The 15847-nt window shown below is 40.3% G+C and overlaps 3 protein-coding genes across 3 annotated transcripts; 1 reads left to right on the top strand and 2 right to left on the bottom strand.

The window, feature by feature from the left end:
- The first annotated feature begins 1425 nt into the window (after nucleotides 1-1425).
- xgb (x globin) lies at nucleotides 1426-8645 on the top strand. The gene is made up of 5 exons (XM_073483439.1): nucleotides 1426-1604; nucleotides 3579-3686; nucleotides 6596-6716; nucleotides 6969-7049; nucleotides 8496-8645. Exons 1-5 carry the CDS (start codon nucleotides 1426-1428, stop codon nucleotides 8613-8615), a joined length of 609 nt encoding a protein of 202 aa, XP_073339540.1. The 3' UTR covers nucleotides 8616-8645.
- A 140-nt stretch (nucleotides 8646-8785) lies between these two features.
- On the bottom strand, nucleotides 8786-11420 carry srp14 (signal recognition particle 14). The gene is made up of 5 exons (XM_073483441.1): nucleotides 11315-11420; nucleotides 10376-10448; nucleotides 10154-10266; nucleotides 10006-10038; nucleotides 8786-9868 (listed from the first exon to the last, which is right to left on the bottom strand). Exons 1-5 carry the CDS (start codon nucleotides 11336-11338, stop codon nucleotides 9779-9781), a joined length of 333 nt encoding a protein of 110 aa, XP_073339542.1. The 5' UTR covers nucleotides 11339-11420; the 3' UTR covers nucleotides 8786-9778.
- A 286-nt stretch (nucleotides 11421-11706) lies between these two features.
- On the bottom strand, nucleotides 11707-15749 carry LOC141010534 (5'-3' exonuclease PLD4). The gene is made up of 11 exons (XM_073483530.1): nucleotides 15666-15749; nucleotides 15500-15571; nucleotides 15237-15397; nucleotides 14192-14375; nucleotides 13988-14108; nucleotides 13764-13891; nucleotides 13476-13676; nucleotides 12888-13027; nucleotides 12626-12791; nucleotides 12430-12526; nucleotides 11707-12293 (listed from the first exon to the last, which is right to left on the bottom strand). Exons 2-11 carry the CDS (start codon nucleotides 15548-15550, stop codon nucleotides 12091-12093), a joined length of 1452 nt encoding a protein of 483 aa, XP_073339631.1. The 5' UTR covers nucleotides 15551-15571; nucleotides 15666-15749; the 3' UTR covers nucleotides 11707-12090.
- Between the last annotated feature and the right edge of the window lie 98 nt (nucleotides 15750-15847).

Below are 15847 nucleotides of genomic sequence, written 5' to 3'. Positions count from 1 at the left end.
TGCTCAAAATATATAAATTCAAACACTTTGATAACCTATGTTTATTTCTCGTCTATTCTCAAAAACTTTCGATTTCCCCCCTTAAATTCACAAACGTTCAAAGACCTGTGAGAACCTGATGGTCTGAAGTTGTTAAAGCATCTGTGACCAAAAATAACATTCAAATAAACAATGGAACAAAAATAAAAAACCCTTTGCCTGAAATAATGCGGGCAGTTTATGTCGCTGCCAACCAGATACATTAACATTTTCACATGCCATAGGTTTAGTACCATATTGACATAGCCACAATATGTATCACATTCACGTCACACATTTATACTGTGACTTCAATGTCACGTGGTGTAGTTGCAGGCGCCTAGGCTGCCAAGCAAGTGACCGCAATTTGAGGTTGCATTCCAGCATTTCAAGTGTAAAACTACTGAATATTTTTAGGGAGACTTGGGACAATTTGTGGACCAAAACAGGTACTTTAAGCCAAAACGTCATCTTTTCCATAACTCTAACCCTAAGTGTTTTTTGTGCCTAAACCAAACCATACCATAAGCACAAAGCAGTCACGCGTAAAATAGATAATTGAACTGAAGAAGTAAGGTTGCCACATAAAGAAATGTTAAGTTTCAACATTTCCCTGGTTTGCAAAAATGTACATTGCCAACATTTGTTCCGGCAATTGGATTTAATTAACCTGAAAATAAGGTCTGGAGACACATACATAGACGTCATAACGTCAAAACTATTATTTCGTCACATACTGTTGATGGTTTTAATTTTTGAATGTTTTCAACTAAAATTCTTACATATTGTACCTTTAAACGTTTCCTCACTTGGTTAATAACATTGTGTTATGCTCTTTTCTTTAACATTTCTTACTTTTGTACATAATTCGGTTTGATTTAGGTCAGAAGTAATGGGGGGAATGGTTGTTTTAGCTATTATTATTATTATTATTATTATTATTATTATTATTATTATTGCTTATTAATTTCTATGAGCTATATTTGATTTAAAAGGACCATCCTCGGTGCCTCAGGTTGCTCTTGGACCGTCCTTGCCCTCTCAAGCTGCGTCAAGTGAGCCACAAATACACACCGGAAGTCCGCATGGCAATCCTTCAACATAAAAGCATAACGCCTGCTTAGTATGTCCTCATCAGCTAGGGTTTTTATTTTTGTACCAATGACCAGCTCTTGCATCCTGTCTGTCTGCGTACTGACTTGACTTGACTCTGATTCGTGACACCAGCCACAGGAGTGGAGTTCAAAAACGCAATCGGAGGAGTCGCGCACTTAGACCACATGCCAGCAACAACAAATTTCCTCCGGCGCGAAATCAAATAACCCTTGTTTTTCCCCACTCCTGGATCGAAAGAAAAAAAGAAAGAAAAAAAACATCAACGTGTATTATTTTTGTTTCTAATGAAGAATGGGCTGCGCAATATCAGGTCTGGCGGCAAAAGCTGAGTTTGGAGAGAGGACCACAGAGGATGCTGCTGCTGCTGCTGCTGCTGCGCATCCCAGAGAGGATCAGATCCAGATGATTAAAGAGTCCTGGAAAGTTATCCGGGACGATATTGCCAAAGTTGGGATTATTATGTTTGTCAGGTAAGATGATCAAGCACGTTCTGTACATTTTCCAGTGAAAAAACCCTTAATTAAAGAGATGATTCACCTAGAAAGGGTAGAGGTAATGTAAAACATAGGATAAGGACTGTTTTAAGTGTCATCAGGTCACACTGAGTAGCTTTTATAAATACTGTGATTCCCTGCAGAAATGTTGAAATTATTTTTTAAGCTTTATGACATGATTCTGTGGATGCAAAACAAGTTGTTTAGCAGTAGTTTGCCTAAATATTGCAGTCGAATGAAACCCAGGACACAAAATGGCAGCAAGGAGCAAGTGTTGACTCCTGGCCCAAGACAAGAGAGGTCTGCAGAGTCTTTCGAGACATTACGACGCTGACCTTTTCATACAGCCAGTAACTGAACATCCAGCATCCCTCCACCTCACCCACCTCCGGCACATCCTCTTCCTGCTCTGCCTCCTGACCCACACCTTTCCACTGACAGCTCGGAGCACAGTACCCCTCCTCCCATCTTATCACTTCACATCACATCTTGACAAGATTACATAATAACACACAGCTCCAGGTCCACTATACAATTAAAGGCCATCAGGAAAATAAATGCATTTTATCAATTATGATGATGATGACGGCCAGCGTCCGGGAAAAACCATGTTTGGCCTTTGGCGGTGGAATAAAACAACATTCAGGCTGCAGCTGCTGGATCTACTGAAAAGATGACCAGGCAACATGGCTAGCAGCCCAATTAACGGCATGTGTCCCCAGGGTGACCTCGGTGGTTGAAGAGATTGACCTTAACGTGTTGGTCTGGAAATGCATAGGCCTCTTGTGGGTCAGGGCCACCCCAGGGCCCCCAGGCTGTCAGGGCTTGTATCCCATCACTGAACAGCCATTGTTACAGTAGAACAGCAAATGGGAATCTCATTTTTTTAGTGTGTGATTGCTGCCCTTGTGGGATTTATTCATGAGTGCCAACGGCAATTAAAATTCCACATGAGCTGTATAGTGCTGCATTGTCTGCATATGTATCGCATGCTTGCATCTACACCAACGTCCACAACAAGTACGCACAATGGGCCAAAAATAAGCAGCTCTTGATATGTTGTTGATGGATGAATAAACAGCAGCCAATTTCCTGTTTTTCTGGGGCGCAGTGGCCATCACATCTCTAACACCTCTTCCTGCACCTCTATTCATCTATCTATCTACAAAAGGGTGCACATGTTATGTTAGAGGCATCTATTGCATTTATTCAAGAGGACTCTGCTTGGTCTAAGAACACAGAAAATGGAATAAGCTTCTGTTGGGCCTGCCACACCCACAACTGTTTTCAATCCTGATTTATTTTTAATGCCTCGCTCTGTGTTGCTGAGCAATTAAGAGTCCCCGTTTAAATCAATTTAAAACATGAAGACACTATCATTCTCCTGTTTTTCCCCTCTCATTTCCCCTCCGAGACTTACAATAAGCCTCGCATCTCATTGTGAGCTCACATTGAGAGGAAGCCACTGTGTATTCTGGTAGCATGACTAATCACAGGTACCTCAGCTGGAGACTGGGAGGCTCTCTGATTGGATGGCAGCATGCTTAAGGAAACTGATTGAGGTTAAACCAGATAAAAGGAAAAGACTCGAGCAGGAGCAGAGGCTCCATTAGTCTGAGACTCCGTCCCCCGCGTCTTGACAGGGCAGGGCGGCTCATCACAGCTCCAGGTGGTTAAAAAAAAACTCACAGATCCACCATGGCCTGCTGCTGATTGCTGCTGTTGGGGTATAAAAACCAGAGCAGAGGATAGTGATGATATGAAGAAGTGGAATAAGATCAGAAAGGCACAATCAGATCTCTATTCACAATGTTGATGGGCTGCACTAAACTCTTCATTTTTTATGTCATCTTGGTTGGGAATTCAGAATGAATATGACAGGCTGCTCTACATGAACGGCTCTCTGAGGCTCACGGATGGCTGCGTGTACTGTCGTTGTCTTGGTAACAGGTTGTTTGAGACCCATCCCGAATGCAAAGACGTCTTCTTCCTGTTCCGAGACGTGGAGGACCTGGAGAGGTTGAGGAGCAGCCGGGAGCTCAGGGCACACGGTCTACGGTCAGTCACCAACTCACGACACATCCACATGATGCTGAACAAAACCAAACAACCCAGCCAATGAGAGGGCAGTACAGTACTGCCTGGAGAGCATATTGATACCCAGCACCGGAAAAGGACAATGTGTTCAAAGTAATTCACTGGCTTCTGTCACAATGATGACCGTCCCTGTTTCTATGCACAAAAGGACGAGGCTGACATATTTATATATTTTCTTTTGTCAGCAAAAAGTCATAAAAGTCATACTGGAGTAGAAGTAAAGATACTGTGTTAAAATATTATTCTTGTTTGTCCCAAATACAAATAATCTTAAAGTATCTGATATTAAATGCACTTAAGTATCAAAAGTTAATATCTGGCAATAATCAAAATATAAAACATACAAGTAAAAGTGAATCATACATATATTTACATGTATGCATATACTGTATACACACTGTCCACTGATTATTGGCTTGGCCTATTATTACCTCCAATATTCAGCTTTTAATTTTGAATTAATTAATAAATGCGCTACTAAAAATCATTTTTTTAGAGAACAATACAAATAATTATCATTAAACATAGTTTAAGAGCAAGTATACAGCAAGTATACAAGTATAGATGCAATCAAGTAAAGCATAAATAAAGTAAGACAACAACAATAACACTCACAGTAATAATAATACCAACGTAACTAAATAAGAAAACAAAAGAACTTAAATAAGATTCAAAACGTATATATAGCTCCATTTCCTTTGCCTTCACAAATTCGCTTTTTTGACTGTAACCCCCCTTCCTACACTGTCTGAAGAAATGAATCCTATGGCAGTTGTGAGAATCTTAGGCTAATATGGCAGACGGATTTCAATGTGAACATTGACGAGGACTCGTGGGCAAAGATAATTTCCAGTGCAGGCTGGTTCACAAGAGAAGCCAGAGGCACATTTATACACTATAAGATACTTCGACGTTATTACTTTACACCTGTCCAGCTTCATAAAATCCGTTTACTAGAAAATAGTTTGGGCAGGTAGGCACCTTTATCTATGTAATGTGGGCCTGCCCTCTGGTTCTGCCCTTCTGGAAGGAAATAATTAAAGCCACACAGGAGTGGCTGGGCACACCTGTGCCCGGATCAATTCAACTTTGCCTCCTGGGGGACAGGTCGCGTTCACCCACAATATCCAAGCCAGCATTTGCCCTAGCTCTAACAGGCTTTATTTCAGCTGCTAGGAGTATCCTCCGCCATTGGAAAAGTCAAGTCAGACTGGAATATAGAGATTGGGTTAAGTTAATGGCTTTAATGAAGTTAATGTTAGCTAACCTACACAACCATAAAAAGTCATATCAGCTTGTCTGGAACAGGTTTTTGTCTTTTATTAAAGGAGACTTAATTTGGAGAAATGTATTTGCCTTCGGGTGTATGTCTGTCCTTGACTTAATTATTATGGCGTAAGGACGGGCTCTCTCTTTTATTTATATATTTGGACTTTTCTTTAGTTGCCGAGTGGGATCCCTAGAGTGGGTCAATGGATGACTTTCTCAAAGACTGGTATTGTGCTGGTGGACTTTTTTAATTTCTCCATATTTGTACCTTTGTGTTAATGTTCATGTTGATTGAAAAACTAAATAAAGACTTAAATAACAAAAGGAATGAATCCTTTCAAAACAGCTCACAAATCTATAGTTTAAATTTTAAATAAGGCTCTGTGGTTTCCTGAAACAGCTGGGCGCTGTAGTTTTTAGCAGTTTTCATTCAAAGAGGTGTAAACTGTGCTTTTTTCGTGGGACTATTTTCAACTGCGGATTAATACACATTTTGTGCTCTTGTGCAGTGCATCCCACCCTCCTCCAGCCATATTAAATGAGCTCGAGGCACCACCTGTCATATTCCAAATGTGAAATTTGAACCCATTTTTAAACGGGATGTTAGTTATCGATATTATTGATAGTAATTGTATAAACGTAGATCTTGTTACCTGCAAGACATTGATCCTGGAGGTGTTGATGCTACTGCGTGGGCTGATTTTTTAATTGTGAGACTAACTCCCATTTGCAATTTTAATCCTAATTGTATTTTCTGCATAAACAAACTATATGGATACTTCTCTGGCTTTTAGCTACAGGCAATATTTATTATTGGACTAATCTTTTAAGGTCATGATTTTTTTCCCAGCCTTTCATTTAAGCTTCTTTAACAATGATACATGGTAAAGCCATGTTGCACACAAGGTACAGTGGAATACACATATTGTAAGATAAGTGCGGTGCAAAACACCTCAGGTAGTCATATAATTACAGCGTTGCTTACTGCTCTGCTGCAGACAGAGCTTGTAGCATCCATCACAGCCACTTGTCTGTTGTTCCCCAGGGTGCTTTAGGCCTCTCTGTGTTCCTCTACACACGAGGCCAAAGCAGCCAATTACTGCCTGAGGACCTGAAGGTACAGAGGCCATGGCGGCATCGCAGACAAAATTTGTTACACGTCCCAGCCAAATGGCCCTTCAAACACACACCCGGGGACATTAGTACAAATGTCCACTGCGAGACAGAGAGAACAGAGAGCTAAACCAACTCTCACCCTTTGTTCCATATTCATCTTCAAAACTGTCACGCACACACTCTGCAAGCAACAAAGGAAATTGATCCTGTGGTGTTTTGCACAGTGAAAAATATGTTTTCGGGGGGTAATTAAGTATTGGGCAATCAGTTGCTTTTACCTCAAGTGAGACTTAGACTGATAGATAGGCAATCATTTGTGTTTATCTTTCTTGGCATTTGAGTTTGTGAAATGTCACCGTGCAGCCTTTCAACGCAGGAGAGCGCCACAGTATCAGCTGACTGTCGCCTGCTGCTAATTCACGATTAAGTGGTGGATCAATCAGGCTGGGAGGCTCATAATCAGTCTCGTGTTTTTTTCTTTCCAGGGTGATGTCTTTCATCGAGAAAAGCGTGGCTAGACTGGACCAGCTGGAGAGACTGGAAGCTCTGGCTCTGGAGCTGGGAAAAAGCCATTATCATTACAACGCCCCACCTAAGTACTACAGTGTAAGACCCCAGTGATCCCAATCTGTTTGTGTGATGCTGCTTTGTGTATAGACGTGTGCACAAATTCTGATTTCATGTGAAACTGTTTATCAGCTTTTCCATTATACTGACACCCCTAAAATCACAGCAGCTGAATGAACTGACGCGCGCACACACACCTACCCTTGTAAACAATAAAGTGACACAACAACTGGATAATGGCCCTAGTTACAAAAGCACAAACAGTAACTGTCTCACACAATTATTTTCCAGTACGTCGGTGCAGAATTCATCTGTGCCGTGCAGCCCATCCTGAAGGAGAGGTGGACACCTGAGCTGGAGGAGGCATGGAAGGTAAGGAGCCTCACTGTGTCTCATGTGTGTCTCCCTTTGTGGGTGTTAATCAGGGACCTTCACAGCGACTCGTTCTGGGTAAACGCCTTGTGAAATAGGCTTGATGTGTGCAACCAGTCAGCAGCAGCAGCAGCACGGCGGTTTGTGTCAGAGCTGTTGTGTAACATGTCAAGATGGAAACCAGCGCAACACAAGCTTGACTGATGTGAAACGTACATCTCACTGAACCATACATGAGCCTAGTGAGAACATGGAACACGGCTCTGTCACTTCATGTTATGTCACTTCAAGGTCCCTGGTGTCATTAATACAGAGACGCTCGAATAACGCTGTTGCTTCTTTCTTCGTTGAATTTAGTTTTAGTGTACAGCTGTCTAGAAATGGAGAAAATAAGGGGGTTTTTAGACATTATTTATGTGTGGCAAAACCCCTTTTAAAAAAAACCATTTTGATGTGCGATTATGTGAGCACTGTGCCAGAGACAGCATCTTTTGAGCCTCACGTCATATTTCAATAATAAGAAGAAATTGTTCTACATTTAAATGAAAGGTTTCAATTCTGCTTCAATGAATGGCCTCCACTGCCCTCTAGTGGTGCAAAATAGTTTGTTTTTTATTTCTGTGTCATCACTTTGGATTACAGGACTCAAGTATTTATCAAAAATCCCCAAAATACAACACATCCAAATCCAAAACTAAAAAAAAAACACATAACCAAAACTATGTGTATATTATGTATGTTATATTTCTCATAGATTGTATACCAAAATGAATTGTTAAGCCTGAAGTTTGTTTAATAAGAACATTTTTTCTCATCTCTCAGGCTTTTGTTTCATATGTCAAGAGCCAACTCAATCTTCGTGCCACGCCCATATTTAAAAACTAAATTTTATTTCACTAAACAGTGTTAAGCAGTCCCCAATAAAAAGGATGAAATGAAACAACACTGAGCTCTTTCCTATTCCATATCCCACATATTTGAACAAGTTGAAAAACTATGATTGAAAATTCATATCTAGAGCTGCAACATCGATTTTGATATTCAATTAATGGCTGAAATGATTTTTCAAGCAAAAATTTGCGGAACATTTGCTGATTCCAGCTTCTTAAATGTAAGAATTCTGTTTTTATGATATTAAATGAGGAGTCTTTGGGGTTTTGGACTGTTGGACAAAAGAAGCAATTTGAAGATGATCACATTGAGCTCTGGGAAATTGAGAATTGAAAAAAAAAAATTATAGGCTAGACATTAAATGGATATAATCGTGAAAATAATTGGTAATCAATAAGAAAGAAACATGACATCTTAAATAAGGCCCATTTGCTCATCAGTATAGGGTCCAGGTTTAGAAAACAAAAATCTGAATAGTTCAATTTATGTGATATAATATATTCAGTAAGCACTATCAGATAGCAAGTTACTAATTTGTTTTGTTCCATGTTTCAGACCTTGTTCCAGTATGTGACCACCCTCATGAAGCAGGGGTATCTGGAGGAGAGCAACCGACAGCGCCAGCTAGCACTCTCCCCGAAGGAAAGGCCGGACAAGAGGAACACGGCACTATGAGACGCTTCTGCTGTCGACCACCACTCAGACTGTTTTTATCGATTCAGCACAGAGATGCGTTTATGTATATAGTGTATTTACTGTCTCTTTTTGTACATCGCTCATGTATACCGCTGTCATTGTTTGCTACTTTATCACAAAGGACAAAAGAAGAAAAAAAAAAATAGCAGTGACTTTTAACAAAGCACTTTATTTCTGAACTTAAATTCTGGTGCAGGACTCAGGAGCACGATGACAAAATACAAATGGTTGACGAAATATACTGGCTGTAGTTAAACCTGCCTTGTAGTTGTGGTTAACAGAAATGACATTCTTAGAATTACAGCCGATACTTTGTCTCTGTGTTCATAACTCAAACTCACTGCCTTTCAGTAAATTGACACCTTTTAACTCAGTCAGAAACGGCACCTTGTTCACATTTCAATTAACCGCATTGCCTGCAGCCATACAGTACATTTTATGGTGTTTGACAATTTAAGACATCCAGCTTTGACAGCTTGGTTTGGAACTGTGACAAGAGGGCAAAATGATGTTCATTGTACTTCAAAAAAAGGTTAACTAAAAACATAAAAAAAAGATTTAATACAGATAAGTTGGTTAAAAATACATCAAAATCGATTTAGTTCTGTATTTTCAGCCAACTTAACTGTAATTTCAATGATTTCTAATAATAAAAAAAAAATTCCAATGATTGAAAAATTAAACATTCCTCTCCAGACACAGTCAAATTAAAACATGGCAGCACAGCTCACAGATTAGCCGTAAATATAACATAAATAGGGACTCTAACAATTAAATAGTATGAAAGGCAACTAATCATTGGGTTCCAGATGTGACACAGCTGTTGATGACCTGATTCCGAAGCAGAAATGGTGGAGATTCAATAAAGTTGACCTGCTTCGTCCTGTATGAGTGGTTAGAAATCCTCAGGTTTTTCTGTTCCACATCACCGATGGCACTGATCAGCCAGGGATGAGACGTTTCCATGCAAACAATGGCATAATATCAAAGCAGTCACCGGGTGGATGAACAGTGATTCTGAGGCATTGGGTGAATGGGGAGAAAGCCGGGTGGGGGCGACAGACCAAGGGGAGGTCTTTCCCATTCCCTCAGATAGTACAGGCCAGTTTAGGTACCCATGGTTATGTTTAAGAGTCTGTTGCTCATTGGGTGGCTTTGGTTTTCTTGCTTTTGCTTTTCTTATCTTTCTTCTTTAGTCCATCCATGTGAGCTCTAAGGAGGTTGGAATATGCCTGGAAAGAGAAGTTTAGGTTTATGATTAACAGAAGATGATGTTTAGAAAGACACAGAATAACATCAAGGAGATTTAATCACAAAAATGGGGAAAAAGCTTCCAAACAACGCTGAGACTGAAAGTGGCTCAACCTACCATCTGAAACTTGATTACTTCTTTGGTGCTGACCTGAAATTCAAAAACAAGAATTCAGCATTAACAGCAAAAAAATACAAACAAAAAAAGAAGAAAACAATCAAGAATATCAAACATAAAATAAACAAATGAAACACAGAAAGCTCACCACTGTGCTAATTTTCTTCTTGCCATCAGACGCTCTGATGAGACATTTGTTGTCTGCTGGTTCAAAGGACTCTGCGTGACCCTTTCGGGGCATTGGCTTGGTCCTCCCGTCATCTGGAAAGAAGACACACACACCGTTTTATTTGCTGAGATGTCACTCACGGTTTTACTTCCTGATTGTGCTGGGGTTAAAGTTATCAAAACTCAGGAAGGAGTTACTTACATTTCTTTAGCGTGATGACAACACTGCCAGATGATCTGCACTTCTGAAACAGCCGTGTGAGCTCTGTGAGGAACTAGACAACAGAGCAAAGACATGATTATAATCCTCTCTGATTGATCATCGATGTTTGGGTCTATAGTTGATCTCAGCACAAAGAACAGATGCATCATAAATAGCCTTTCCACAGGCTCAGACTTCAAGTTCAATAGGTACACCCGGTCTAAACTGATGCAGTCTTTATACAACACCCTTGCAAAAGAAAAAACTTCGTGGGGTTCAGATGAGTTAGAGTCGTTTTCTCAGCTTAAGTGCAATTTTGAACGTTTGTGTTGGCGTTCATAAACAGGAAGAGTAAAATGTTTCAGTCCCTCATATTAGACTGCATTAATATAAGCTAACCGTTTGTTACACTGCCTAATAAACTAATAGGTGAGCAGGCTATAAGGTCTGGTAGGTAACCTTTAAGAACAGTATACAAGAAGTTAAATTAGAAAGCCACAACATATTGTTTACCTACTTTCTAGTAATTCAAGTTAGCTCCGTCTTCGACTAAGTTACTAGCTCAAGCGCTACCTTACAGCCTGCATTTTGCCTGCATTGGTGCCCATGTACTAAATTGTAGCTGTAGCATTAAACAAGACCCCTTAAAAATCAGTTCTTACGTTACAAAGGCAGTTTATGACTCTTAGTATCCTGAAAAGTACAAAAGCTCAACTATGTTACGTAATGTTATTTGCCAAAAACGCAAAGCCAGTCTTAGCTTGAGCCCAGCATTAGCAAGCTGGCTAATGAATCAGTTTGACGACTAGCGTGTCTAACGTTGAGGCTAGTAGCTAGCTTGCTGGCTGTGAGACAGCTAAAGCAGAAAGTGTCCATTTCTAGTTCAAAATCAATTAAGTCAAAAGATGATATTATTTACAATGAGCGCGTTGTTCTTACCGAGTCATTTTCAAGCAGCACCATGGTTCCGACGTCAACTCAGCTGTAGTGTTAGCTTACTGGCTGCAAGCTAACTGCTGTAAAGCACACGTACTACACAAGCCGGAGCCCCGCCCTGCGCCCGCACTGTGGGGACAGCGGCTTAATCACAGCGCCCTCTAGTGTCAGGGAGGGAAATATCATATGGAGATCTGTTCAGACGGCTGTGCAGCAAGAAATACTTTATTGATCCTTTCCAGTGATTTGGACAGCTAACTCAAAATTAATAAACATCTACTGAGAAGGATTGAGACTTGAAATAACCGTCTAACATGATAGTGATAGTGGATATGGTTGCAGTAGGGAAAAAGCTGAAAAATAATGGTGGGCCGTGGGCAAAAAGCAAACACCAATTGTATTGTACTGTTAAGATATATTTAATATAATTATACAGTATATTCGGTAACCACGTATTCAACAGTTACATTTTTTAGAAACATTTGTACATTACAACATTTTTACGTACAGGTGCATTACATTATATAGTGAAGCAACTGAGGATGAGACAGCTTGTTTCCTTCAAACTTTTGATGGCAGGGTTTAATTTTTATAAAAATGTCCACTTTATCCTCACTTTAAAGACTATAATTCATCTTGTCTTTATCATTCATGGCATAAAAAATCTACCAAAACTGCTGATTTTGACACAGATACCATAACAACAGCAACATACATCACTATTATGAGCTATTGGTAATAAAATACATTTATGTGTTACTTAAATAAAAAGGTCCCTGTCATCTTGATAGTTTACAGTCCGGGTTGTGCCCCAGCTCATCAAGGTGCACAGCGAACTCAGAGTGCCAGTCTCTGTCAAAGACCGCCTTGAGTTGGCTCTGCAGGGCTTCAGTCTTCCACACAGAGTGAGGGGCATGCTGGGAAATCACCAGACCCACTCCAGCTGTGGTCGTAAAGTAGTCCCCTGACCAGTTAGAAGTACCTGAGGAACAACACGACTGGTCAATAATTAACCAATTCACATGCAGGAAACTGACTACCCAACACGTGAATGCGCAAGAATTAAAGGAGGTTTAAACTCAATAATAAATGGAAATAATAATCCTGCAGATACTCACCAATGTAGGCTACTTTATCAGTCACCATGTATTTATTGTGGTTGACTCTGGAATATGGAATATGAGACTGGTTTCCCACAGGCACGATGTACAATTTCTAAAAAGAGAATGATGTGCGAAACAAAAGAGAGAAAATTTAGTGGTGAAGATACATGTTTACAGAGGATTCGTTTATTTCATGTTTCATGTGTCTTACTATCTGGATGCTGATTCCCTGGTCAGGGCTGTCCATCGAAGCTAGAGACTGAAGGAAAGGCAGCATGGCTGGATCCGAGTCCTTCCCACAGCTGATCAGCATCCGGACCTTCACCTTGCTCTCGAACGCAGCAGTCCTGATGGCATCATCAATGACTGGCCAGTATCTGTTGAATGAAAGAATCCAAAGTGAAGAAATGAAGCAAAACAAGGCAAATAGATTCATGGAAACAAATGTTTTTGTTTGTGTGGGTCAGGTTCACCTTCGAGGATATTCAAAGCGTGTGGTGGGGAAGTACTCCATGACGGCTACATCAATGTAGTGTTGGGCCTCTGAGATGCTGGAGAGAATGGCCTCCAGGTCCTGAGTCCTCGATGGAGGGCAGAATGATGGTGGAGAACCCTGGGGTGAAGCACAGATACAGAATGATAATACCACAAAAACGTTTGATTGAAAAAAACAGACAGTGGACTTTTGATGACTTGCACCTTGACTAGACAGAAAATGAGTGACTTGAGACTCGACCGAGACTTGGAAGTTAAAGACTCATGATGAATCAAATGACTTGTCTGTGTTCAGTTTATGTCATCAGTTTAAATACTGAATATAAAATATTGAAAATGTTCAACGATGTCAGCGTCGACATTACATGTGTTATTTGTTTTTTTTTTATTGACATGTCCAAAAAAAATGACTTGAGACCTGCTTGAGACTTGGACCAAATGACTCTGCTTCCACAGGTCAACAGTTTGAAGTTGTCCTGGCTAAAATTATAACACACAAACTTCTCTGGAAATAGGGACAGCAGCCCTTTTTGCTGTAAACAGGAACTAAAACTGTAGGAACTTACTGTGAGGTAAAGCTTGCTGGAGACGTTATCCGTTTTCACCAGCAGGGGGTGATGTTGGTTGATGTCAGTGTCATACTTTGCAGGCCAGGGCTGCGGCAGGGAGCTGTTGGACTGTCCCATCACCCAGTAGGACTGGAAAATCTTGAGCAGGTCCTTTGCCAGGCTGGAGCAGTTGTACACAACCACTCCTAGTTCCTTCACCTACAGGCAGAAGAGAGTTATAAAACTGTCAGGCAGAGTTTTGATGTTTACAAATAAGCATCTTTAACTGTAGATGTTTGGTGATACCTGTGTAAGAGCCCTCCAGTCCATGTTGGCACTTCCAATAAACACATGTTTTCTGTCAACAATCCAGAACTTGCTGTGGAGGACGCCCCTCGTCAAGCGCCCAAAGTTCACCTTTCTCACATGAACTCCTTTAGGCAGAGGGAGATCAGATAAAGGAAGGTAGCATTGCAAATCAAAACACACTGCAGTGAATGTGGAGACCGTGAACATGACGTGGGAGTCACCTTTCTGTTTTAAGTTCTCTAAATCTGTGGAGTTTGTTCTAACGCTGGGAACACTGGTCACCACTCGGACAGTTACGTTCCTGGAGGGCAGCTCTTCAAGTGCTCTCAGGATGTCCTGGCCCTGCCGAGGACAAAGCTTTAAAGGCCCTTTTCACAAATACAACAACATATTCATGCTTCTTAGTATTTTAGTTGATAACTCACAGGTATGTCTGAGGAAGAGTTGATGTTGATGTCGTCCCCAGTTAAAGTCCAGTAGAAAGAGGACACATCCACTTGGTCTGTAGCCATGGAGAGGAGATCTTTCCAGGCTTTTTCCAGGGGGAGCCCAAATGTTACATTGGCTTTATATTTCACATGCTGAGGGATGCTCTCCACCAGGACCATACTAGGAGATAAACAAAGACGTGCTGAGGGAATTCTCTGCAAACTGAACTAGAGAAAGTTAGAATTTAGAGTCGAGTGGGACTCATAGTCAATTTTTCAGGCTAATGCTGATACCAATATCAGAAGGCAAAAATGTCCAATATTGATATATCAGCCAATTTAAACATATTTATTTGTTATCTATATTATCTATAATGTAAGCCTATATGCACAAGCATGGAGGCAAATTATGCTCATATATTTTTTTCCAACATGATGGATCATGAAGTATGTTGTGTTTGTCTATGTTGTCTCTTCTGCTGTAGTGTTTTTTGAATGTCTCTTTTTCAACACAATCTGCAGCAATAATAGCAACTTACAAATGTATAATATAAGACAGGTGGATGATACAAGATATGCCACAAAAGCTGAATTTAACATAAAAACATTATAATAAAGAAAATATTTATTCCTCAAAACCCGAATGAAAGACGACAACGACAAAACCTGCCTAAAAATCCTAAAAATAATTTTAAATAATCTAGATAGATAGATAGATAACACAACACATAACATTATGTGTTGAAAACTTTAAATCTTGAAGTAAACATGTATGTAACACTGTGACCCTACCCTCTCACTGAAGTTACATTACAAGACACTGTACCATCACAATGATTTTCAAGCTGTTATTTTTAGGTAAAAAAGTTATATAGTGTTGCTTTAAGTGACTACAACTATTTAAAACAATCAATTTATTTTCAACAGTTACATCTTTAAGCCGCTCAGTTTTATTACATCATAACAGCTGATAAACCTTCCCAGCCTATCTGTCCCTAGTGGGCTTTAACAGGCACATCAGTGTTTACAGTGAGATCATTACCTGCACTGGTCTGTAGAGAAGTCGCTCCCACAAGCTTCCCCTGGAAGTGTCCCGTGATCTTCGGGGGGCGGTGGTCTTTCGAGCACGGCGATGGCAAGCAGGATCCCCAGGATCGTCAGGCAGCCCAAAACTACAGCTAATGTCAGACAGCTGGTCGTTCTCTGAAAGCATGAAGTTTGGTAGAATAACAAGACAGAGAATAAGAACGATGAGTCACACAAAATAACAGTGAATAACTTGGCAAATATGTGATTAAGTCTCACCGCTTTGTTTGACACATAACTGTCATGAAGGCTTCTGTAAATAGAGGTCATTTTTCCCTTCAGCTGCTCCTCCTATTAAAGTGAAAGCAGCCAAACTCAGAATGTTTACAGATTAAATCTCAAAAGAAGTCTGTTTTTTAAAGTATTGAAAGCAAAAGCAACTCACACGAAGCAGCTGAAGATACTTTTAGCTCACAAAACACTTGCTTCTTCCCCTCTGGCTTTCCCCCGAAACAGAACTGAAGTGATAGCTCTGCTATTGAATATAACTCACCGACACTTCCTGTTTTAACTTTCATTTCAGGTTTTTGGAACATGTCGTTGCTCAGGAAAAAAAAAAAAAGTGCA

The sequence above is a fragment of the Pagrus major genome, chromosome 16 (assembly GCF_040436345.1).
Source record: "Pagrus major chromosome 16, Pma_NU_1.0".
Lineage (NCBI taxonomy): Eukaryota > Metazoa > Chordata > Actinopteri > Spariformes > Sparidae > Pagrus > Pagrus major.
The sequence above is the reverse complement of the archived record's forward strand: the minus strand, read 5'-3'. Positions and strand labels throughout refer to the sequence as shown.

Coding starts and splice junctions, on each gene's coding strand:
- xgb (XM_073483439.1), top strand. CDS start 1,426: ATGGGCTGCGCAATATCAGGTCTGGCGGCAAAAGCTGAGTTTGGAGAG. Junction 1,605..3,578: donor GGGATTATTATGTTTGTCAG/GTAAGATGATCA, acceptor TCTTGGTAACAG/GTTGTTTGAGACCCATCCCG. Junction 3,687..6,595: donor CTCAGGGCACACGGTCTACG/GTCAGTCACCAA, acceptor TTTTCTTTCCAG/GGTGATGTCTTTCATCGAGA.
- srp14 (XM_073483441.1), bottom strand. CDS start 11,338: ATGGTGCTGCTTGAAAATGACTCG. Junction 10,449..11,314: donor TGCTGCTTGAAAATGACTCG/GTAAGAACAACG, acceptor TCTGTTGTCTAG/TTCCTCACAGAGCTCACACG. Junction 10,267..10,375: donor TGTCATCACGCTAAAGAAAT/GTAAGTAACTCC, acceptor TCTTCTTTCCAG/ATGACGGGAGGACCAAGCCA.
- LOC141010534 (XM_073483530.1), bottom strand. CDS start 15,550: ATGACCTCTATTTACAGAAGCCTTCATGACAGTTATGTGTCAAACAAA. Junction 13,028..13,475: donor CCAGCAAGCTTTACCTCACA/GTAAGTTCCTAC, acceptor GCTTCACCCCAG/GGTTCTCCACCATCATTCTG. Junction 12,294..12,429: donor TGATAAAGTAGCCTACATTG/GTGAGTATCTGC, acceptor GTTGTTCCTCAG/GTACTTCTAACTGGTCAGGG.